Raw genomic sequence first — 26,909 nt, forward strand, 5'->3', positions numbered from 1 at the left:
TGAAAATTGCAGTATTTCTGTCATTTTTTAACGCAAATAAGTGGAAATTCACTTTTTTTTTAAGATAAGTCACTTTTCATTCCACCTTAAATATTTTATGAAATTCTTCTGAAAAATCGTTGTTTTTCATCCATATGATCCAATCTAATAACGCTATTTTTATACTAAATATTTATAAATAAAATTAGATTAAATTTAAACAAACAGTGCTATTAAATTAAATATAAAATATATATTTTCTGCAAAAACATTGTTTTTTATCAACTCAACCCTTACACCCCCCACCCACCCCAAATATTTTCCCAGTTAGAAATTCTTTTGAAGTCACTGTTTTTCGTCCATAATATCCATAGCACTGTTTTTGTATTGATATTATACATATATATAATTATTGTTATAATATTTAAAATTGCAATAGCTGTGTCATTTTTTATTGCAAATAAGTGGTAATTCAGTTATTTTAAGATAGTTTTAAAAAAATTATCCTAAAATAATGACATCGATATAACATATATTCCACTGTTTAGGATATGGTATACTTTTCATACACGTATATATCTTATCTAATGCAATAATGGTATATCAAACACAAAGAAATTTAGAAAAATGCATTAACGTGTATGAAACAATAATTATACCAAATAAGATTGGCTCAAAACTAAACAAGGACTTAAAAAATTGAATTTATTTTAGAAAAATGCAGTGGCGTATTTTTTTTTTATGAAATGATATTTACGATAAATCCCTTATGGACGCCATTGGTAAAAATTGATTTTTTTCTTTTATGTTGAAAAATGCCCCATGATGCATAAAACAGATCTGAAAAAAAATTAAAGGTATTTAAAAAAATCTAATTTCATTAATCGCGTTTTATAAACTTCTTTAAATAGTATACAATATACCATACTTAAACGTTTAACTTTTATAAAATAATAATTGCATATTATTAAAATGTAATAAAAGTTCAACCAAAAATGTACATCTGATGTAAACCAAAAATAAACGTTTATTTAACTATCGTGTGCTGCTTGGGATATATCAAATTTTCTAATCAAAGGTTTAAAAAAAACGTGTATGATATGTATGAGGAAGCTACCTCCTATGACTTCCATCAAAGATATTGAAGATAATTGCACAAAAAAATCGAAACGTCGAACATTAGAACAACAATTCCCTTTCTCTAAAACCAACATTGGGTCACAACGAAATAATCATCATATCGAATACAACCCGGACCCGAACTAATTCATTGTACCTCTATATATAGTCGCCGATTCATTGTACTAGCAACTCTAACAACAATACGTCAAGTAAAAAGTGTCGTTGGGGGCTGGGGGGGGGGGGGGGGAGGGGGGAATTTATCACAAATGGTACGTTAGGCCTCGGGGGGCGAAACGCTCGCCCTTCACTCGCCCCGGCACTCGGTCATCGGTTCCATTTTTATCGAGGGCATGTGGGTGTCTTTGGGCCGCGGGGTCGACGACGTGCTGTGGATCGGTTTCACCAGGTCGTCGATGTCCTCTTGAAAAAGGTTCTCCGGGCGTGGCGAGGTGAACGACCTCGCCGGCTTGTAGGTCATTCCTGACACGCCGATTCCTACGTCCATATTATTTCCTAGAATAAATTATTAATTTTTTATTTTAGTATAACAGTAGAATCATCAATATCGAGCAGACTATACAGGCCCGGCAAGTTTTTGTTACAATATAGAGGATAAAATAATGATTGACCGACGATACCATGATGATAGCGCAGATAGTTTAGAAGCACTGTAGATGATATTACGCAGCTTAGTCAACAATACGGTCTTAATATAAACGTAAAGGAAACGAAACAAATGATCATTAGCAATAAAGATATAAATGGAGATCACCTGTGTGTCAACGAAACTCGAATTGACTGTTGTTCAATAATATTGCTACCTTGGAACCATCATATCTGAGCAATGGGACAGTGCACAAGAAAGAAAATGTCGTATGTGAAAAGGGCAATTAAGATGTAACGTAAACTTCTGGACACTCACAGAAGCCACCATTAAGCATCTGGAAGCATTTGAGTTGTATAGAAGAATGTTCAGAATACCGTGGACATGTGAGTTGTTACTCATTAAAAAAAGAAAACTAGAATATCTGGAGAGCATGTTATGAGAAATAAAGATCGATACTCCCTACTGCACACTATAATACAAGGAAAGGTGTTGGTGAAAGGGGTCCAGGAAGAAGAAGGCCATCATGGTTGCGAAATCTACGGACGTGGATTGGGAAAAGGTTAGTAGAACTGCTTCCAGCTGTTAGAAGAAGAAGAAGAAGAAGAAGAAGAAGAAGTAGAAGAAGAAGAGAACAAAACATAACCTTACTTTTAAGAACAAAACGTGTAGAGTTGAACGTTTTGAATCTTTATTGAAATTCGAATCATACGAATGGCAATAACTTAAAAATGAGTACGTTAGTTCGTACTAAATCATGAATGACGACGAACTATTGTACAATTTATTGTGATAATTATATACAAATTATTGTGACGAACTATGTCAAACATGGCCGAACGAAAAGTGCTGTAGCTCATTTATTTTTGCATTTCAAGCAACGTTTCGTACTTGCCATTCATCCTCAGGAATCTCTCTAAACTCTCAAAAAAATTCAAAATTTCTCTTAAAACTTATTAAGAGTATCACTCAAAAGTGTCTTAACTTTTGTACTTATTTTAGCCTGCCATGGGTTCATTTTTCACAAATCTGAGTCTAACTCAGAAGGTTCTTAAGCCACAACAACTCTTTATATATGAAATTCTTTATTAAAAATCTTGTTATTTTTTAGTGAAAGTCTCATAAAAATCCTTCAAATAATTTTTGAGTTATCGTGCGTAGAAGTTGAATTTTTGTCAAAAAACATTGTCATCAATTATGACCGAACCAAAAGCGCTGTAGATAATTAATTTTGGCACTTAAAACAAAGTTTCGTATACGGAATTCATCCTCAGGAATCCCACTGGACTTTCCGAAAAAAAATATAAAAAATGACAAACTTTTTGAGTATTACTCAATAGTGTCTCAATATGACGTATTTTCGATTCAATTCTCAAAAATGTAAGTTTAGCCTCGTCTGGGTCCATCTCTCACAAATATGATTGTAACTCAGAAAGTTCTTAAGCCACGACAACTCTTTATATATGAAATTCTTTGTTAAGAATCGTGTTATTTTTTAGTGAAAGCCTCATAAAAATCCTTCAAATAATTTTTGAGTTATCGTGAGTAGAAGTTGAATTTTTGTCAAAAAACATTGTCATCAATTATAATCGAACCAAAAGCGCTGTAGATGAATAATTTTGGCACTTAAAACAAGGTTTCGTATACGGAATTCATCCTCAGGAATCCCACTGGACTCTCCAAAAAGAAAAACTAAAAATGCCCCAAAAACTTATTGAGTATTACTCAATAGTGTCTCAATATGAAGTGTTTTAGATTCAATTCTCAAAGATCTAAGTTTATCCTTCACAAATTTGATTGTAACTCAGAAAGTTCTTAAGCCACAACAATTCTTTATATATGAAATTCTTTATTAAGAATGATGTTATTTTTTAGTGAAAGCCTCATAAAAATCCCTTTAATAATTTTTGAGTTATCGTGGGTAGAAGTTGAATTTTTGTGAAAAACATTGCCATCGATTACGACCGAACCAAAAGCGCTGTAGATGATTAATTTTGGCACTTAAAACAAAGTTTCGTATACGGAATTCATCCACAAGAATCCCACTGGACTTTCCGAAAAAAAAACTAAAAATGACAAACTTTTTGAGTATTACTCAATAGTGTTTCAATATGACGTGTTTTAGATTCAATTCTCAAAAATCTAAATTTAACCTCGTCTGGGTCCATCCTTCACAAATTTGATTGTAACTCAGAAAGTTCTTAAGCGACGACAACTCTTTATATATGAAATTCTTTATTAAGAATGGTGTTATTTTTTAATGAAAGCCTCATAAAAACCCCTTTAACAATTTTTGAGTTATCGTGCGTAGAAGTTGAATTTTTGTCAAAAAACGTTGTCATCAATTATGACCGAACCAAAAGCGCTGTAGATAATTAATTTTGGCGCTTAAAACAAGGTTTCGTATACGGAATTCATCCTCAGGAATCCCACGAGACTTTCCGAAAAAAAAACTAAAAATGACAAACTTTTTGAGTATTACTCAATAGTGTCTCAATATGAAGTGTTTTAGATTCAATTCTCAAAAATCTAAGTTTATCCTTCAAAAAATTGATTGTAACTCAGAAAGTTCTTAAGCCACAACAACTCTTTATATATGAAATTCTTTATTAAGAATGATGTTATTTTTTAGTGAAAGCCTCATAAAAATCCTTCAAATCATTTTTGAGTTATCGTGAGTAGAAGTTGAATTTTTGTCAAAAAACATTGTCATCAATTATAATCGAACCAAAAGCGCTGTAGATGATTAATTTTGGCACTTAAAACAAGGTTTCGTATATGGAATTCATCCTCAGGAATCCCACTGGACTCTCCAAAAAAAAACTAAAAATGCTCCAAAAACTTATTGAGTATTACTCAATAGTGTCTCAATATGAAGTGTTTTAGATTCAATTCTCAAAGATCTAAGTTTATCCTTCACAAATTTGATTGTAACTCAGAAAGTTCTTAAGCCACAAAAATTCTTTATATATGAAATTCTTTACTAAGAATCATGTTATTTTTTAGTGAAAGCCTCATAAAAATCCTTCAAATAATTTTTGAGTTATCGTGGGTAGAAGTTGAATTTTTGTGAAAAACATTGTCATCAATTATGATCGAACCAAAAGCGCTGTAGATAATTAATTTTGGCACTTAAAACAAAGTTTCGTATACGGAATTCATCCTCAGGAATCCCACTGGACTTTCCGAAAAAAAATATAAAAAATGACAAACTTTTTGAGTATTACTCAATAGTGTCTCAATATGACGTATTTTAGATTCAATTCTCAAAAATCTAAGTTTATCTTTCACAAATTTGATTGTAACTCAGAAAGTTCTTAAGCCACGACAACTCTTTATATATGAAATTCTTTATTAAAAATCGTGTTATTTTTTAGTGAAAGCCTCATAAAAATCCTTTAAATAATTTTTGAGTTATCGTGGGTAGAAGTTGAATTTTTGTGAAAAACATTGTCATCAATTATGATCGAACCAAAAATGCTGTAGATGAATAATTTTGGCACTTAAAACAGGGTTTCGTATACGGAATTCATCCTCAGGAATCCCACTGGACTCTCCAAAAAGAAAAACTAAAAATGCCCCAAAAACTTATTGAGTATTACTCAATAGTGTCTCAATATGAAGTGTTTTAGATTCAATTCTCAAAGATCTAAGTTTATCCTTTACAAATTTGATTGTAACTCAGAAAGTTCTTAAGCCACAAAAATTCTTTATATATGAAATTCTTTACTAAGAATCATGTTATTTTTTAGTGAAAGCCTCATAAAAATCCTTCAAATAATTTTTGAGTTATCGTGGGTAGAAGTTGAATTTTTGTGAAAAACATTGTCATCAATTATGATCGAACCAAAAGCGCTGTAGATAATTAATTTTGGCACTTAAAACAAAGTTTCGTATACGGAATTCATCCTCAGGAATCCCACTGGACTTTCCGAAAAAAAATATAAAAAATGACAAACTTTTTGAGTATTACTCAATAGTGTCTCAATATGACGTATTTTAGATTCAATTCTCAAAAATCTAAGTTTATCTTTCACAAATTTGATTGTAACTCAGAAAGTTCTTAAGCCACGACAACTCTTTATATATGAAATTCTTTATTAAAAATCGTGTTATTTTTTAGTGAAAGCCTCATAAAAATCCTTTAAATAATTTTTGAGTTATCGTGGGTAGAAGTTGAATTTTTGTGAAAAACATTGTCATCAATTATGATCGAACCAAAAATGCTGTAGATGAATAATTTTGGCACTTAAAACAGGGTTTCGTATACGGAATTCATCCTCAGGAATCCCATGGGACTTTCTGAAAAAAAAACTAAAAATGACAAACTTTTTGAGTATTACTCAATAGTGTCTCAATATGACGTATTTTCGATTCAATTCTCAAAAATGTAAGTTTAGCCTCGTCTGGGTCCATCTCTCACAAATATGATTGTAACTCAGAAAGTTCTTAAGCCACGACAACTCTTTATATATGAAATTCTTTGTTAAGAATCGTGTTATTTTTTAGTGAAAGCCTCATAAAAATCCTTCAAATAATTTTTGAGTTATCGTGAGTAGAAGTTGAATTTTTGTCAAAAAACATTGTCATCAATTATAATCGAACCAAAAGCGCTGTAGATGAATAATTTTGGCACTTAAAACAAGGTTTCGTATACGGAATTCATCCTCAGGAATCCCACTGGACTCTCCAAAAAGAAAAACTAAAAATGCCCCAAAAACTTATTGAGTATTACTCAATAGTGTCTCAATATGAAGTGTTTTAGATTCAATTCTCAAAGATCTAAGTTTATCCTTCACAAATTTGATTGTAACTCAGAAAGTTCTTAAGCCACAACAATTCTTTATATATGAAATTCTTTATTAAGAATGATGTTATTTTTTAGTGAAAGCCTCATAAAAATCCCTTTAATAATTTTTGAGTTATCGTGGGTAGAAGTTGAATTTTTGTGAAAAACATTGCCATCGATTACGACCGAACCAAAAGCGCTGTAGATGATTAATTTTGGCACTTAAAACAAAGTTTCGTATACGGAATTCATCCACAAGAATCCCACTGGACTTTCCGAAAAAAAAACTAAAAATGACAAACTTTTTGAGTATTACTCAATAGTGTTTCAATATGACGTGTTTTAGATTCAATTCTCAAAAATCTAAATTTAACCTCGTCTGGGTCCATCCTTCACAAATTTGATTGTAACTCAGAAAGTTCTTAAGCGACGACAACTCTTTATATATGAAATTCTTTATTAAGAATGGTGTTATTTTTTAATGAAAGCCTCATAAAAACCCCTTTAACAATTTTTGAGTTATCGTGCGTAGAAGTTGAATTTTTGTCAAAAAACGTTGTCATCAATTATGACCGAACCAAAAGCGCTGTAGATAATTAATTTTGGCGCTTAAAACAAGGTTTCGTATACGGAATTCATCCTCAGGAATCCCACGAGACTTTCCGAAAAAAAAACTAAAAATGACAAACTTTTTGAGTATTACTCAATAGTGTCTCAATATGAAGTGTTTTAGATTCAATTCTCAAAAATCTAAGTTTATCCTTCAAAAAATTGATTGTAACTCAGAAAGTTCTTAAGCCACAACAACTCTTTATATATGAAATTCTTTATTAAGAATGATGTTATTTTTTAGTGAAAGCCTCATAAAAATCCTTCAAATCATTTTTGAGTTATCGTGAGTAGAAGTTGAATTTTTGTCAAAAAACATTGTCATCAATTATAATCGAACCAAAAGCGCTGTAGATGATTAATTTTGGCACTTAAAACAAGGTTTCGTATATGGAATTCATCCTCAGGAATCCCACTGGACTCTCCAAAAAAAAACTAAAAATGCTCCAAAAACTTGTTAAGTATTACTCAATAGTGTCTCAATATGAAGTGTTTAAGATTCAATTCTCAAAAATCTAAATTTATGCTTCACAAATTCAATTGTAACTCAGAAAGTTCTTAAGCCACAACAATTTTTTATATATGAAATTCTTTATTAAGAATCGTGTTATTTTTTAGTGGAAGCCTCATAAAAATCCTTCAAATAATTTTTGAGTTATCATGGGTAGAAGTTGAATTTTTGTGAAAAACATTGTCATCAATTATGACCGAACCAAAAGCGCTGTAGATAATTAATTTTGGCGCTTAAAACAAGGTTTCGTATACGGAATTCATCCTCAGGAATCCTACTGGACTTTCCGAAAAAAAAATTAAAAATGACAAACTTTTTGAGTATTACTCAATAGTATCTCAATATGAAGTGTTTTAGATTCAATTCTCAAAAATCTAAGTTTATCCTTCAAAAAATTGATTGTAACTCAGAAAGTTCTTAAGCCACGACAACCCTTTATATATGAAATTCTTTATTAAGAATCCTGTTATTTTTTAGTGAAAACCTCATAAAAATCCTTCAAATAATTTTTGAGTTATCGTGGGTAGAAGTTGAATTTTTGTGAAAAACATTGTCATCGATTATGACCGAACCAAAAGCGCTGTAGATGAATAATTTTGGCACTTAAAACAAGGTTTCGTATACGGAATTCATGCTTAGTAATCCTTGCAGATTCTCTGAAAAAAAATGTTATTGAGTATCATTCAATAGTGTCTCAATATAAATTTAGTTCTCAAAAATCCCATTTTAGCTTGGCTTGGGTTGATCTCTCACAAATCTGAGTCTAACTCAGAAAATTCTTATGCCACAATAATTATTTATATATAAAATTCTTTACTGGGAATCAGGTTATTTTTAAATGACACCCTCATGAATATCTCTTAAATAATTTTTGAGTTATCGTGCGTGGGTGGAAGTTGAATTTTTGTGAAACACGTTGCCATCAATTTATGACCAAATCAAAAGTGCTTTAAATTATTAATTTTTGGTATCTCAAACTAAGTTTCGTATATAAAATGCATCCTCGGGAATCCCTTTAGAATCTCTTCTCCCTCAAAAGCTTTTGAATATTACTAGTGTCTTAGTATGAAGTATTTTCAAAAATCCAATTTTTCCTTGGGTCTTCGTCCATCCTTTACAAATCTGTTTTTTTGCCAATTTATTTTTACAGGAAATTTATAATATTTGCAAGATTAATGATTAATTAATGGCGAAAAATTGACCGATGTCCAACATTTAATATTCCATGTAAAAGAAATGATGCCTCTTATAAAAAATTATAAAATCGAGTAGTAAACTCCCAAATTAATATTAAAACTAGATAGTTCATTCATCATGAGCAATGGTTGAGCAATAATTAGAAATGAAAGGAGCATTTAAAATAGATCACATAAGTAAAGAAATCAATTTTTTCCGGGCAAAAACCACAGAAACACAGATAATATTAAAGCTGCTTGGGATGAATAAGGTCCCAGGTCTTTAATGTATTGGATGTGCTTCTCTTGGGATCAATTTGCTTATGAACGATACGAAGACTCATTTGTGAATGAAAAACAATGTGGCAATAGTAAATCGCTGAAAGTGCCTGTAGAAATCAAATTGGGCAGTAAGTACAAGCATTGGCTCTGAGAATCTATGAAGTTGACGCAAGGAGTATCAACGTAGAACATCGTTCTCTTTTGAACCAATGACTTACTATTGCTATTAAAAGTTAATACATCGACATTTATCGCACCCAAGACCTTCGTTTTGTAGTGAAACAATCAACATATAACCCTACTAGTGGAAAACATTACTATTAGTTTGACAGTAGTCGGATGTCAGTAGTCATATAAGTTATTAGGTTACGTTACTTTTTTCTTGTTCTTTGCACGTGTTTTATGTTATTAGAGAGTTTAAGTGCAGCGACGACGTAGCCAAGATTTACGCACGTTAAACGAGGTTAACGCACGCACGAGTATAACGTTAGGTGTCCTGCGAAATGAGTTTAAGCGAAATAGGTTCTGCGTGTTGACGTGACGTGACAGAATTGACAGCGACTTGTCATTTGTCAAGTGCCCGGCGGGATAATTTTTATTACTTTGTCTTTCATTTACTATTGTTTTTTTAGTAATAGAAATATAGGAAATTAAATAAAATAGCCATATCTTACATTGGATGGGATAAATAAACTAGATTTCTTCATCAACTTCTAGGCAACTAAGATGAAAGCATAAACAGCTTAATTGAAACATATTAAATTGAACATAAACAGCTTAACTGAAAACCCGAAAAGTCATGAGACATAAAAACTAAACTTACCCTTACTGGAAACTATTGAGGGTTACGTTATCAGAGGATCTAATTCATTAGCAGCAAAAACAAATAATCAAACAAAATTAACCCAACTAAGCAACCAAAACCCAAAACTAATATAATCAAACTACAAAACTTTTGCACCTTTGTTTTTGTTTGGGATGATCCCTATCATAACATAACCTAAAACCTAATCTGCACTGGAATCGAGTCGAATCGTGGATACTCGGGACGTTCCGCGTATACGGAGAAGGCGGAATTAAGGTCGGGGCACACATATCCGTACCGAGACCGCACCGTACCCGCAGCGTAGCTCGGCCGTGTCTCGGTGCGTTATTTCCCAAAACACACGTCTCCGACACACGGCCGCATCCCGCATCGCATTGGACGGTCACGACGCACTTCAAACTATTCAGTTTGGATCGAAACTTAATTGGGTTGGTACATTAAATTTATTTCAAAGAAAAATGTTATCGAAATTTGGTAATAGTGAATTAGCAACGCTAGCTATTGCATTGTATGAAGAGGAAGAAAACAAAGTCAGAAATGAAAAGAATAACTTGAGCAAAGAACCTTGGAAAGCAAGAACTGCAGAAGGAGAATTCAGCACACTATTTCCTCATCTAATGGATGACGAGACAAAATTCTATTAGTACTTTAGAATGACACAATCTACGTTTCATAAGCTACTGAAAAAGCTGGAAAAAAATTGATGAGGAAAGATACCTTTTGGCGGTTATCAATAACACCAAAAGAAAGGCTAGCGGTGTGTTTGAGGTAAGTTATTTACATTATAAAATAAAAGATAAAAGCCAAAAAGGTCAATCTTTCTAATATCAACATTTAAATTTTAGTATTTAACATGTAAACTTTTTAATTTTGATTAATGTAAGAATTTTAAATTGTGTTTGTCGGTATGTGGTGTTGTTTTGGTGTCGTGCCATTTCCGTACGTACTATTTGCGTACAAGAGTTTTTAAGGATCATTTAGTGCCATATCTGCGTACCATAAGCAGCGGTTCCCAAAGCAGGAAGTTTTAAAAATTATACACATATTTAGTTCCATTTTCGTATAGCAGTTAATTAATATTTTTATAATCATATAAATTGAAGCCTCCACCCAAAATAGCCGAGTTTTTATGCGCTCTTAAAAGAAGTTTAAATATGCATTACATTGTTTATTAGAGGCACTAATTTAGTAGAGGCAAACAGTATTTGCCTTTTTCTTACATAATTAAAAACTCTACTGCAATATGAACTATTTCTGATGAACTATTTGATCATACAGTGATGGAAACTTCCTTATTTCCTCTATTAACCTTTCAATTTCCATTTTGAATAGCTAAATTTTATTGCTCGTTCGAGACCGTACAACGCACCGTCATCGTTGAAAATTAAACAAAACTATTCCCACTCGTCACGGATGCGGTGCCTGCTACATGCTCGGGCACGGTGCGCTGATGTTAAGACTTCGCCATATGATTACTATAGTGTTGTTGACAACAGAGACACGGCCGAGCTGCGCTGCGGGCACGGTGCGTCCTCGGTACGGATATGTGTGCCCCGACCTTTAGTCCTACTCAGATTTTGTCCTACGGTCGATCGGAACGGTTCGGCTTTTCCTCGAAAATCCTGGGTTTGTATTTCGATATAGAAGCAAGGATAGGAGGTATTTATATTTGACAACGCCGTATTTACGAATTTCGGCAGCTAAATAGCGACCGATGCGATGGATTGTCTGTGTCGCAACTGTTAATAGCTAGATGGCGCACGCGTTCGGCAACTGTATTATTGTTATATGGAAATATGGGGTATTCTGTATAGTGTATATGTTACGATCAATGATGAAAATTCGCACATTAACGATAATGGCCGGGCAATAACGTAACGATCCAAGTAAAATAGGCAATATATGAGGTAAATCAAAGTTTTATGACCAATATTCTCTATTTTCTTAAAATATTCAAAACCTAACCCAACCTTGGGCCAACCCAAGTCACCAGGACGTTGTGTAGCCAATTAATTTTAATAATGCTTAAATTGATGTCCAGTCGTTATCATTTGATTAGACAAAGTTAGGGCGAGTTAGGTTGGCCCAAGGTTGGATCAGGTTTCGTATATTTAAAAAAAATAGAGCATATTGGTCATAAACTTCGATTTTCCTCATAATTATATTGTCTATTTTATAATAATTTGTATAAGTATAAAACTGATTTAATTTTAAATTTAAATTTTATTAAAAGTTTCATACCTTTTGACTTCATTAATAAATTCTTGATCAAAAAATCTTTGATTACCAAATCCTTCCATCTTTGCAACACACACACACACACACAACAATAAGTTCTAGATTGAACGGCCTTATTCGTTGTAGTTGTTGTATGGTTGGTATCACATTCAATTTCACACAGTATCCCCCTCCCTAAACTGAATACTGAATTTCTGTCACATTGCTAAGAATATTTTAGAGTTCTGACAACACTGTTTTTAACCGTTCGGCCGGATTCGTAAACGTAGGACAAATTCCGAGTAGGACCAATTCCGATCCCCCCGTATACGTACGTGCAGTAAATTAGTCCCGTGGAGCAACGCAGAATAACGTACACCCGTAGCCCGAATTTCAAGCGAAACGTAAAAAATGAATGAAATGCGCAGGCGCGGCATCCTTAGGCACGTAGGATTTGCTGCACTTAAACTCTCTAATAAACTCCTTTTTCACTATCCACAACTACAGGTTATGGGCCCAGGCACTTTCCCAATTGTGGTAGTAATCTGAAGAGTTTAAATTTTTATTGAATAATAAAATGTAGTGAAACCTGAAGAATAAAAGAACAAAGAAATTGGAGGCGACCACTATCATGAAGCTAAATGGTACAAACTGGAATGTTTGGCGGTTCCAGTAGTAAGTGGTATTGATGGCAAAGGGTCTGTACGAAATTATTATTGGCACTGAAGAGAGGCCTACTACTGAAGATAATGACAAGATTTGCCAAGTAGGGAAAAAACACATCTCTACTAGTAGAAAACATTACTATTAGTCTGACAGTAGTCATATAAGTTATTACCTATATTCATATTGATGGCCGGTTCCATCGTGCTGGACACGGTCAGACCCAAGGGCGACGAAATCGGACTCTCCATCCCAGCGGAACCGGCGGGACTGATCCTCAGGTCCTGTATGCTTCCCGCGGGACTGCTCATGTTGCGCATGCTCGCCAGGTGACTCATGCTCATCGGCGGGGCGCCGTTACTGGGTAGCGGCACGCTACCGCAATGTCCCGCCAACGCTAGCGTGTTCACCAGACTCGCCACGGGGTTCGTGTCGTGCGCGGAACTTTGATTATGTGCCGCGGCAACCTGAAAACAAACACGTCATTTGTCGATTTAGAAATTTGACGTTTATTAAGGTGCATCCAAATTTTAGAAATATAAACTTACCATACTGCACATTTGTTGTCTCAGTCCTTGGGCTACGGCAGCGACGGCGGCAGCTGCGGCTGCCCCAGGTGAAACGTTGGGGTCAGCTCCGTTGCTGCACGCGTTGTTCGGGTAACTCTGGATGGTAACGCCGTCCTACAAAAAAAAAACCACCATTGCCACATTGTGCCAGAAACGTAATGGTAAGGGACTTACATGTAATCGGGGGTAAGCCATATGCGAATCGTCTTTGATTTGGTGGGAATCCCGGAACACCACCGCTCTTATTACTCCTCTTATGTGCTCGTCTGGCCATACGCCCAGTAGGATCCTTTGGGGCCTACCGCGTCCTTTAGGTCGTAAATCTATAGGAGAAAGTGGTGTAAGCACGACATGTTGCTACATTTAAGATTTTTCCGACTGTTAAGCAATTAAAAATTCTCTATAACGCACTTGTTGAAAGTCACTTAACATAGTGTGGGTCGACCAAATGGGGAGGAGATGTGTGTGAATCACATTTGAGAACTTTAGCCACGGTTCAAAAATAACGGATAATACCCAACACCCAACGGATCGTTTATTTTTTGATAGTCAGCAGTTGGATATGCGTCAACTGTATTGTTTCGAGATATTAAGACACTTAAAGAAAAATGAAATAAATATAAATACAAGAAACAGATGCTCCTTATAAGCTCCCTATTTTCTTATTCTCCAAGATTGTATAATATGATACCTGGTCAGATGAGAGAAATTCAAAGTATATAAAGAAATTTAAAAAGGAGGTAGAAGTATGGATTTTGAGCCAGGGTGTTACATTTTTAACAAACCTTAAATAAACATATTCGATCTAGGAAAGTCCATTTGTGATAATGGAAACAAGTCAATCGGTATTACAAGACAATCGGTTTTAAGAAACAGTGAACTAAATACCTTTAAATAAAGATGGTGATACATTATTCACATATTAAATAAGAAGGAAGATACATCGCCTGTTCCAGACGATATACCAAAGCGTCGTTTACAAATCGCCAAAAACTAAGCAATCCGCTATACTCACACGTCAAACGTTAACTTCATAACGTTATTAACGAAATATGGTCACAAAGCAGTAAACTGTAGACAAACTGGTTTCACATGTCCTCTGTGTAACAAAAATCATAAGAGCACAGAATGTAGTTCTAATGAGCAAGAGTGTACAAACTGTAAATATGCACATGAGATTTTGAAAATTGCTAATATTCATTTCAAACACACTGTTTTTGACAAAAACTGTCCTTGCTATTTGAAGGCTCAAGAAAGAGTGAAATCTAAAACAAGGTATATATAGCAACTAAAGCAGCCACTTTCTAATCATAATATAAATGACCTAATTGTCCATATTAATGCTCAAAGCCTTTTTTCGCACTTTCAAGAAATAAAAGATCTATTATATACCAGCAGCCCTCTAGTAGTATGCATTAGTGAGACACATCTTACATCTGACATAGAACAGAAAGAAGTGGACATACCAGGGTATACTGCAACAATATGCTATTCGAATAGTCGACGAACCGGTGGTACTATAATTTATATTAAGAATGTTGCAACCCATTCTGTTATATGGAACGATGCAATGGACTATGAATATTGGGCTCTCTGGATCGTTTTACATGTGGGAAAAGAGACATTGTTGATAGGATCGATATATAGGTCACCTAATTCAAATTGCAGACAGTTCTTAAACTACTTTGAACAAAAATTAAATGAGGATCTAATACATCAGTAGAAAACATTTATTTTGGGTGACCTTAATATAGACCTCTTAAAAGAAAACAATGAAGCAAAGCGATTGAAAAGTATTGCAGAAACTGGTGGCCTTAAGCAGATTGTTAAAGCCCCTACAAGAATCACAAACACATCATCTACGCTCATTGATCATATCTATACAAATGAGTTTAAAGCCATAGAAATACAGAGAAATTTTCCTGTAATAACTGACCATGAAATTATTGGAGTACAAAATTGCAGTGATTCTTTCAGGCATAATAAGCTGTATACTTCGAAAAGAACTATAAATCGTGAGACTATTAACCAAATAAATGAGGAACTGGTGGGCGCGAATTGGAATTACACCTCGACAGATGTAAATATTGTATATAATGATTTTATAAGCATAATCCAAACAGCTTTAGATAAGTTTGCGCCTGAAAACAGATATTCTGTAAAAAAATATCCATGGATTAATGCGGCGGTTCAAGAGGTTCAACGGGAAAGAAACTTGGCTTATAGAAGATTTTGCTTTACAAAAACCGATTGTGACTGGAAGAGCTATCAAAAACTCAGAAACAAAGTAACCTCGGTAATGCGTACTGAAAAAACCAAATATTATGATAATAAAATTGATCAATGTAAAGGTGATAGTCGCAATATGTGGAGGACCTTAAAAGGTTTACTGGGAAATAACAAACAATCTGTTGATTATATGGATGTTGATTTTGGGACATATACAGGTAGTATAGAGGAAAACTTTAATCAATTTTATTCAGATAGCTTACAAGATATTGCTGCAAGTATTGAAACAATAGAATGGACTTGTAATACAACTAATTCTCCGAGTATACAAATTTCACATTTTAAAAATGTCAATCTGTCACAATTGAAAAAGACAGTTTTTGGATTAAAAAATAAAAAAAACTAGTGATAATGTGCTTAGTGTGAAATTGGTAAAAGATTTATTTAGTGTCATTGGATACCCTTTATTGCATTTAGTTAATTCATGCCTATCAACTAGCATAATTCCAAGTGATTTAAAAACTAGTGTAATGATTCCAATACCAAAGGTAACCACTCCAAAGATTCCTGCAGATTTTCGACCAATAAATTTATTGCCCGTCATTGATAAAATTATAGAGACAATTGTATGCCAGCAGTTGAGACAATACTTTGAACAACATAAACTGTTATATATTGGACAGTCAGGGTTTAGGAATAATCACTCTTGTGAATCTGCTCTTCAGTATGTGTGTGGGACATGGCGAAAAGACATTAACGAAGACATATTTGTGGATCTTCAACGTGCTTTTGAGACATTAGACCGTAATATTCTTCTTAAAAAACTGTTATATTATGGTGTATGTAATAGAGCTTTGGACTGGAATAAAAATTACCTGGATAAGAGGTATAATAGAGAATCTATAGGACACAAGTTTTCAAATAAAATAGAAAGTATCGTAGGTGTACCACAGGGTAGTGTTCTTGGACCGCTGTTGTTCGTTTTATATATATAAACGATATCTATACTGTTTTACAAAACTCTTTCGTAAATTTATTTGCAGATGATACAGTAATTTGTGTGTCAGGTAAAAATTACAAGGAAGCTACAAATATTTTAAATTCAGAATTGAATATTTTGTATCAATGGCTTTGTAAAAATAAATTAAAACTAAACGAATCAAAAACAAAGTGTATGCTAATAGGTACCAAAGCAAATTGTAAAAAATTTTTAGATCAAGGTTTAAATATTGAAATTAATAAGTCAAAAATTCAATTTGTCAGTGAAATAAAATATTTAGGAGTACTCTTAGATCAACAATTAAATTTCCATGGTCATGTAAATTATATTTCTAAAAAGATTGCCAAGAAAGTTGGGTCTTTTAGGAGAATTTCTAATTGCTTGTCTCAATGGACTAAAATGTTAGTATACAATACAATTATTTTGCCGCACTTTAATTACTGTTCCTCGTTACTTATATCATGCTCTCAGGAATATATAAATCAGTTACAACTTCAACAAAATAAAGTAATGCGAATTATTCTTAACGGTAATAAGTATACACCTATCAATCAGATGCTTCAAATATTAAAATGGCTTCCTGTGAAGCAAAATATTCTTAAGGCAAATTTAATTTTAATTTATAAAATAGAGCATGGATTTATGCCATCATATCTGCAACATTTTTTAGAGAAAAGATCCAACTTTCAACAATATAATATAAGGTCAAGAAATGATTATCATATATCAAGAGTTAGATCAACTTTATTGCAAAAATCACTGTTTTTTGAAGGGTTGCAAGCTTTTAACTCTCTTCCATTAGAAATCAAGAACGCAAGTAATTTAAGGTTATTTAATAAGAATGTTAAAAAACATTTATTTAGAAATAGCGTTATGTGATGTACAGTTTATGTATTACTATAGGTTTTACTTATTTTTTATACTACTAAATTTAGCAAATTGAATGTATTAGCCAAGTGCTAAATAAAGAATATTATTATATTATTATTATTATTTATTATATTTTTTGTTGGCAACACTGAAAATGTTCAGAGTGACCAATATCAAAAGGACACAACCACTATAAAAATGGCGGCCACCAGGCAGTGGTCACTTTTGGGTATCGTGGCCATATGCATTAGCAGTCCAGGTATATTTATTAGGTTCGTGCTTTAATATCGTTGATGAGCTCGTTTTTTTTTACAAATGCTTGACAGATGACAATTGACAAGGTTGGTACATTTGACAGATAGAATGACAGATGAAGCATCTGTGGTGCTTCAATCAATAGCTCAGCACTAGTAGATAAAATTAGTGCTGGGCGACATGAATTCGAATGACAGCATTGACTTTGAATTAATGTCTTATAAGTATGCGATCGGCCTTAGTAAGGCTGACTGAAGCTGCCAATAATTGGAATTACAATCATTATAATTTAGACTTTTTTGCGAAGAGTTATTAAAGAATAATCTTAAATGTTAAGTTCCTAGGATTGGAATCTTCACTACTGTATTCTCATGTTTGACAGATGACATTTGACAAATGAGAACTGGTTCAACGGAGGTGTGAGAACCAACCAATGGCCTTCCAAATGTCTAATAAGCTTTGACAAATGACACATGACAAGGTGGAGACTTACCAGATCCGCCGTCAGCAGACGGTCCTAACATATTATGGACCCTATTGGCGTACAACACGAAGGTGGGATAAGGAATATCGTATTTTCTAGCGGCCTGCGATAGCGACAGTCCCTCTTTTAGCACCGAAAAAATGGCTTCCGCCATTGTTTCCGGCCTCCAGGACTTCAACGGTCCCCGTTCCCGAAACCTCAGGTTGTGCACGAGACTCTGGTTGGTGTTCCAGCACTTTTGCCACATCGACTGAAGTTGGTATTGGTAGCTGTCTGCTAGAAGGAAGAGAAATGGAAAAAGAAATATTAGTATTTGGATTTTGGAGATATATACGGGGTGTTTCATTATTTTAGGATCTTTATTTTTTGTTACAAAACACCCCGTAAGGAATAAATAAATCAAGAATTAACTCTCACCATATGACGTGATATAAATACATATAGCCTTAAGTAAATAATTTATAAGGCGCGCATTGTAATAAATACCAATACATAAAAATAATCAGAAATCGACTATTTTATATATTATTATTAATATTATTACTGTAGATACGTGGGGCGTGAAAACAACTGTAGCATAACCAACTTTTTAAATCTACTCGAATACTGTTGCCACATCTAATCTTAGATTGTTATCGTCGACGTTGTTTACGATCGCCTCGGGAATTTTTTTTTGTTGCACACCACCCTGTATAACAAAGTCTTACCACACAAACGTGTTGTTAATAAATATCTTTTTAAATAACGACCGCGATTATATCACTAATTCTTTTTTTATTATTTATGTTCTCGCGGTAATCTAAATAGTTGTAATTATTGTTTTAATCATTCGTGAATGGGAAACATTATGACGTCTGTGTTAATTTTAATTACGGCTTTAATTGAATGATTAGGGGGATAAGGAGAGAGAGAGTTAAATTCTTAAGAAATGTATGTGTTTTTTTTTAGTTATTTGTTGGTGCATGTAAAAATGTTGACAAATTGTAAATGTATACAGTTATACATTTAATATTAGGGTAATAGGATTCTAATAACAAATTCAATTTTTAATATAGTCAAAGATCGATTAATGAATGATTGTTTACAGAATTTTTTGACACTTGTTCATATAGTGTAATAGTGTTTTTAACTATCTGAAAATAATACAGAAGGTCCAAATTGAAGAAAACTGAGATTGATGACTGTTTGAAACAAGGAGAAAATTGAAAAATGGATCGAGAAAACTGCCTCAAATTTTTTTGAGTCACACTGAATCTATGAGAAAATAATTTATTTATTCCAGGCAGTTGAGAAAGTTCAATAGTTTTTTAGAAAATTGAGGAAAACCTCTGAAGAGTTTTTCCTAATTTCTCGAAAAGTACTAGGAATATGGAAAATTTTCTTTTAGCATTGATTGCCCAATTAAAAACTAAACAAATCATAAAGAATACCATTTAGCCGTAAATCGAAAAATAAAAGAGTTATGGAAGATTTTTGAAAAATTTTTGGTAAAAAAATTGTAAACATTTTTTTTTCAAAAATTTAATTTTTTTTTTGGTAAATCGATAAATCACCCAAACGGCATCAAAAAAGTCTTATAAAACTTTTTTGAAAAATGTACCCAAAATATGTTATACCCAATTTTCCCAAAAAAACCTTCCGCAAAAAATCGTAAGGGGTGGTACCATGGGAAAATGTTCATAATTTTAGTTTTTATTTTTTTTCTGGAAAACTATTGGTTTTAAAAAAAAATAGTTAAAATAAAAGTTGTTTGGAATATGAATGCGCATCAGATGCAGCAAAAAAATATTTTTTAAGTCCCACAGTTTTTTAGAAAATTGAGAAAAACCTCTAAGCAGTTTTTCTTGATTTTCTCGAAAACTACTAAGAATATAGAAAATTTTCTTTTAGCATTGAATCCCCAATCAAAATTTGAACAAATCGCAAAGAATACTATTTAGCCGTAAATCGAAAAATAAAAGAGTTATGGAAAATTTTTGAAAAATTAAAAAAATTGTAAAAAAAAATTTTTTTCAAAAATTAATTTTTTTTTGGTAAATTGATAAATCACCTAAAGGACATTAAAAAAGTCTTATAAAACTTTTTTGAAAAATCTACCCAAAAAATGTTATACCCAATTTTCCCAAAAAAATCTTCCGCAATAAATCGTGAGGGGTGGTACCATAGGAAAAGGTTCATAATTTTAGTTTTTATTTTTTTTTCCTGGAAATCTATTGGTTGAAAAAAAAATTATTTAAACAAAAGTTGTTTGGAATATCAATGCACATCAAATGCAGCAAAAAAATATTTTTTAAGTCACACAGTTTTTTAGAAAATTGGGAAAAACCTCTAAGCAGTTTTTCCTCATTTTTTCGAAAACTACTAGGAATATGGAAAATTTTCTTTTAGCATTGAATGCTCAATCAAAATCTGAACAAACCATAAAGAATACCATTTAGCCGTAAATCGAAAAATAAAAGAGTTATGGAAGATTTTTGTAAAATTTTTGGTAAAAAAATTGTAAAAATTTTTTTTTTCAAAAATTTTATTTTTTTTTTGTAAATCGATAAATATCCCAAAGAACATCAAAAAAGTCTTATAAAACTTTTTTGAAAAATCTACCCAAAAAATGTTATACCCAATTTTCCTAAAAAAATCTTCCGCAATAAATCGTAAGGGGTGGTACCATAGGAAAAGGTTCATAATTTTAGTTTTTATTTTTTTTCCTGGAAATCTATTGGTTGAAAAAAAAAATTATTTAAACAAAAGTTGTTTGGAATATCAATGCGCACCAGATGCAATAAAAAAAATTTTTTTAAGTCCCACAGTTTTTTAGAAAATTGAGAAAAACCTCTAAGCAGTTTTTCCTCAATTTCTCGAAAACTACTAAGAATATGGAAAATTTTCTTTTAGCATTAAATGTCCAATCAAAAACTAAACAAATCATAAAGAACACCATTTAGCCGTAAATCGAAAAATAAAAGAGTTATGGAAGATTTTTGAAAAATTACAAATTTTTTTTGCTAAAAAATTGAAAAAAAATGTTTTTTTCAAAAAAAAATTTTTTTTTTGGTAAATCGATAAATTACCCAAAGGGCATCAAAAAAGTCTTATAAAACTTTTTTGAAAAATGTACCCAAAATATGTTATACCCAATTTTCCAAAAAAAATCTTCCGCAATAAATCGTAAGGGGTGGTACCATAGGAAAAGGTTCATAATTTTAGTTTTTATTTTTTTTCTGGAAAACTATTAGTTTGAAAAAAAAATAGTTAAGATAAAAGTTGTTTGGAATGTCAGTGCGCATCAGATGCAGCAAAAAAATATTTTTTAGGTCACACAGTTTTTTAGAAAATTGGGAAAAACCTCTAAGCAGTTTTTCTTCATTTTCTTGAAAACTACTAAGAATATTGAAGATTTTCTTTTAGCATTAAATGCTCAATCAAAAATTGAACAAACCATAAAGAATACTATTTAGCCGTAAATCGAAAAATAAAAGAGTTATGGAAGATTTTTGAAAAATTTTTGGTAAAAAAATTGTAAAAAAATTTTTTTTTCAAAAATTAATTTTTTTTTTGGTAAATTGATAAATCACCTAAAGGGCATTAAAAAAGTCCTATAAAACTTTTTCGAAAAATGTACCCAAAAAATGTTATACCCAATTTTCCAAAAAAAACCTTCTGCAATAAATCCTAAGGGGGTACCACAGAAAAATGTTCATAATTTTAGTTTTTATTTTTTTTCTGGAGAACTATAGGCTTGACAAAAAAAATTTTCAAATAAAAGTTGTTGGACATGTCAATGCGCATCAGATCCAATTTTTTTTTTTAATGTAAGTCAAACAGTTTTTTAGAAAACTATCAAAAACCTCTGAAGAGTTTTTCCTAATTTTCTCGAAAACTACTAGGAACATGGAAAATTTTCTTTAACCATTAAATTCCTAATTAAAAATTGAATAAATCATAAAGAATACCATTTAGCCATAAATCAAAAATTTTAAAAGTTATTGAAGATTTTTGAAAAGAAAAATTCTCTTTAGACAGTCTGGGTGGTTAGATAAATTGAATCAATTAACTAATAAATGTGTGCCAAAATCTGCAAAAAGGCAAATGTATTATACCTAACCTATATTTATGTTTTGCAGTGTTATACAGAGTGTTGCAAAAACTTCGTATGGGCAACAATATTCGATAAACGTGTAAAAAAAATAATAAAATAAAATAAAATAATATTACCATTTAGGATGAAAAACCTGTAAAAGAGAACAAAAAAAAAACAAAAAATTAGTAAAAAAGTGTCATTTGTGTAGCAGTCAATAGCATATATAAGTCTGATTGTCATTCATCTTATTTACACTTACCTAATGATTATTTTAAAATTCTATTATATGTATATAGAGTATCCAAATACATGGCATTAATATTTTAAATGAAACTGAATATGAGAGATCACAAGCACAATTCGGTCAAATAGTTTAGGAGATATAAGCTGTCAAAATGTTTGACATACTGACAGCCACATTCAACTGCGTATATCCCGAAAACCTTTCATGCAAAATATAGCATGTGCTCCCTCAGATTGCACGTAAAAACATACAGGGTGTCTCATTTAAAATAAGAAAGTCACGACTAAATCTGGTACCTTAAAGAATTGTTAACGGAACGAGGGCCACCCTGTAAACTCCGTTACTTATCCCAGAGGTCAAAAATATAAAAAATAAAATTATTCTTATTGCGGGAGCACAATAAGTCCATTAAACTAAATTTATTTTGTTATTTCTTTTAATACGGCCGTGACTCAGTCCCCTCCGTCTTTAATCGAACTAAATTAAATAAAACACTAATTAAAGTTAATAGTTCTTTATTGAAATAACTTTTCGGAAAAAACAAACGCGAATACAATGAGTTTTAATTAAGGCGAATTGCTTTTTTTTTTTTTTAAGAGAAAATAATATAAAATCTTATCGGTAAAGCGAGAAAATCCATCTCGGATATTATTATTGCTTATTACAGTTTTGTTTTAACGGTTCCATTATTAACACTAATAGTCGAATATTAAACTTAACAGAAGATCAATATCGAGTATGTAATAAGTAAACTTAACAAGTGATTGGCACTAGACTTAACTATTTTGTACAAAACATTTTAGAAAAAATATATCGAGGCCCCTAATAAGGTCCTGTGAAAAATCTTTACAACGGAATGTAGATTATAATTAATAGAATTACAGTTTAGAAACTTAACTATTAACATTATGGCATATAAAATACTACGAATTTTGAATATATTATTATAAAAAATAGAACTCTCTTACTCGTATCAATCAATGCATTAATAGGCATTTCAGGGCATTATGGTCAACTTAGTATAATATATTCAATTTTTATACAAAAAAAAAACAAACCAAACTGGAACAGAGGGAATATACACATACATATATTATTATAACAAATCTAATGTAGCAACGGACTTTTGACAAGCTGTCTGTCACGTTATGGTGAAGGCACCGGGATAATAAAATTCAATACGCAGTACAGGCATGATTTTCAATCAAAAAAATATAATTTTTTCCCTACTAGGTAAAATAGATAGACCAAATTATAAACGAATTTCAAAACTGTCTTTTGTTATTTAAATAAATGGAAATGTCAACTTTGACAGGCTGTCGTTTACGTTATGGTGAAGGTGCGGGGATAAAATTTTAACACGCGGTACAGGCATAAATTCCAATTATAAAAAAGTCAATTTCCCGTTTCTAAGTAGAACGGAAGCACAATTATGAGTAAATTTCAAAATACCCTGTGATTATTGGAAAAAAATGGAAAAGTCAAGTTTGACAAGCTGTCAATCATGCTATGGAGAAGGTACCGGGTTATAAATTTAATGTGACGTAAGGCCTTGAATTCCAGTTATAAAAATATGAATTTCTTCCTTCTAAGTAAATTAGAAGCGAAATTATGAACAAATTTCAAAACGCTTTTTTATTTTTGAAAAAAATTTAAAAGTCAACTTTGACGAATTGTCAGTCACGTTGTGGTGATTGTACGGAGATGAAATTTTAACACGCAGTATAGGCATGAATTCCAATTAGAAAAATGTAATTTTTTCCCTTCCAAGTAAATTAGAAGCGAAGTTATGAGGAAATTACGAAACCCCTTTTGAATATTCGAGAAAATGGGTATGTCAACTTTGACAAGTTCTAAATTACGTTCTGGCGAAAGCTCGGGGATTCAATTTTAACTCTAAATACAGCCATGAATTCCAATTAGAAAAACGCAAATATTATTTTTATAAGTGTAACAGAACCAAAATTATGAGCAAATTTCGAAACTTCTTTTTGTTATTCAAAAAAATTTTAAGTCAACTTTGATCGGTCGTTAATCGTGCTATGGGGAAGGCACCAGGTTACAAATTCGATATGACGTAAAGGCACTCATGCCAATTGTTACGTATTGATACGAATAGAAACGAAAATATCACCAACTTTGACAAACTTGTAAAAAAAAAATTACATAAAACTTTGACAGGCTGTCAATCACGTTCTGACGAAGGCACCGGGTTACAAGTCTACCATAATTTAAAGGCATTCCTCCCAATTATACGAATGTAGCATTTTTTCTTCTAAGTAACATAGAAACGAAATTACGAACAAATTTCCAAATCTCATTTTATTCTCCGATAAATGGAAAAACGTCAATTTTGATAGGCTGTCAAATATGTTATGGTCAAGGCGCGGGGATAAAATTTTAATACCAAATACAGAGATGAATCCCAATGACAAAAATGGAAAATTCTTCCTTCCAAATAAATTAGAAGCGAAGTTATGAGCAAATTACGAAACCCCTTTTGAATATTCGAGAAAATGGGTATGTCAACTTTGACAAGTTCTAAATTAGGTTCTGGCGAAAGCTCAGGGATATAATTTGAATGTCAAATACGGGCATTATTTCAAATAATAAAAACATGAATTTTTCATTTCTAAGTAAATCAGGAACAAAACTATGAAAAATTTTCAAAACCCCTTTTTGACATTAAAAAAAATGAAGACTCAACTTTGACGAGCCGCCACTGGAGCTATGGAAAAGGCACCGGGATACAATTTTAATGCCAAATGCGGCCATTATTTCAAATAATAAAAACATGAATTTCGCTTTTCTAGGTAAATTAGAAACGAAGTTATGAGCAATTTTCAAAACCCCCTTCTGGCATAAAAAAAAGAAGACTCAACTTTGACAAGCCGCCACTGGAGCTATGGCGAAGGCACCGGGATACAATTTTAATGCTAAATACGGACATCATTCCAAATAATAAAAATATGAATTTTTCTTTTTTAACTAAATTAGGACCGAAACTATGAGGAATTTTCAAAACCCCTTTTTGGCATTAAAAAAAACGAAGACTCAACTTTGACGAGCCACCACTGGAGCTATGGAGAAGGCACCGGGATACAATTTTAATGCCGAATACGGGCATTGTTCCAAATAATAAAAATATGATTTTTTCTTTTCTAAGTAAATTAGGAACGAAATTATGAGGAATTTTCAAAACCCTCTTTTGGCATTAAAAAAAATGAAGACTCAACTTTGACGAGCCACCACTAGAGCTATGGCGAAGGCACTGGGATACAATTTTAATACCAAATACGGGCATTATTTCAAATAATAAAAATATCGTTCCCAGTATAACGTTCCCAGATGGCGTATATGATGAGTGTATTTTATGCGGCCGTGTAATTTGGACATCTCTAATTTGGTTTCATGCTGGTTATAATGTACGATCGTATCTAATTTCAACTAATTTTATCAGATGCGGTCGGAGAATAATACATGTTGGAAATTGTATAATATGCGTTATAGAACGTGAACGGGGGCGGGGGGAGGAAGGGGGTTGAGAGCAGATGTGCAAGGGTTGTGTGTGTGTGTGTAATTTTATTTTACAGGGCGAGAATTTTGTTTGAGACAACAAAGAAAAATGGAGAGTTTTAAAGAACGTTATTAGTGCGTTCGGACCTCCTTAATTTATGTTTTTTTTTTACATATTTCTGGCCTACTTAGGCAAACCGATCTTGAACAGAGTATATAATTTATTATATACTTAATTTATGTTTTTTTTTTACATATTTCTGGCCTACTTAGGCAAACCGATCTTGAACAGAGTATATAATTTATTTAAGATTTTTTCGCATCATAAGAATAATTGATTGTTAAACATTTAAATAAAACATATAATTCACACATTTTGTGGAAATACGCGTTCGAACGGCCTTATAGATCTCCAGAAAATTTAGGTCTGTTAAGGAAGTTAGAACAGGGAAAAATGTTAAAATTATTTTTTATCCATTAAGTAAGAAAGGCTTTTTAATTCCTATGAAGAGATAAAAAAATTATCCTTTTTAGGTTTGAAAAATGTTACATTAACACCAAAATTCATAAATATCTTGTAAACAAAAAATTATTTAAACATATGAGTTTGAACGCTCTTAGTACCTTAGGCAAGTTCCATTATATTAAGGAGGTTAGAGCAGGGCATAATTTTAAATTTATTTTTCGCCTATAAACTAAGAAAAGCAACTTAATCCTTGACTATAAAACAAAATAAAAAAGTGTTATTTTTTTAGGTTTGAAATATGTTACATTAAACCCAAAATTTTACAAAAAAAAATATATAAAAATATACGTTCGAACGCTCTTAACACCTATAGTAAAGTCGGTTTTATTAAGGAGGTTAGAACAGGGCACAATTTTTAATT

General features: G+C 32.1%; 1 protein-coding gene across 1 annotated transcript in view; it reads right to left on the bottom strand.

Moving 5' to 3' along the window:
* Positions 1–753: 753 nt before the first annotated feature.
* LOC126735118 (protein bric-a-brac 1-like) overlaps positions 754–26,909 on the bottom strand; it is a 56,987-nt gene continuing 30,831 nt past the window's right edge. The window contains exons 2-6 of the mRNA XM_050439048.1: positions 18,194–18,460; positions 13,521–13,669; positions 13,326–13,460; positions 12,953–13,244; positions 754–1,614 (exon numbers count right to left, since the gene is read on the bottom strand). Of these exons, the coding sequence (XP_050295005.1) occupies positions 1,406–1,614; positions 12,953–13,244; positions 13,326–13,460; positions 13,521–13,669; positions 18,194–18,431 (1,023 nt within the window). The 5' untranslated portion in view covers positions 18,432–18,460 and the 3' untranslated portion in view covers positions 754–1,405. The remainder of the gene's footprint in view (positions 1,615–12,952; positions 13,245–13,325; positions 13,461–13,520; positions 13,670–18,193; positions 18,461–26,909) is intronic.

Source organism: Anthonomus grandis, chromosome 4, assembly GCF_022605725.1.
Source record: "Anthonomus grandis grandis chromosome 4, icAntGran1.3, whole genome shotgun sequence".
Taxonomy (NCBI): domain Eukaryota; kingdom Metazoa; phylum Arthropoda; class Insecta; order Coleoptera; family Curculionidae; genus Anthonomus; species Anthonomus grandis.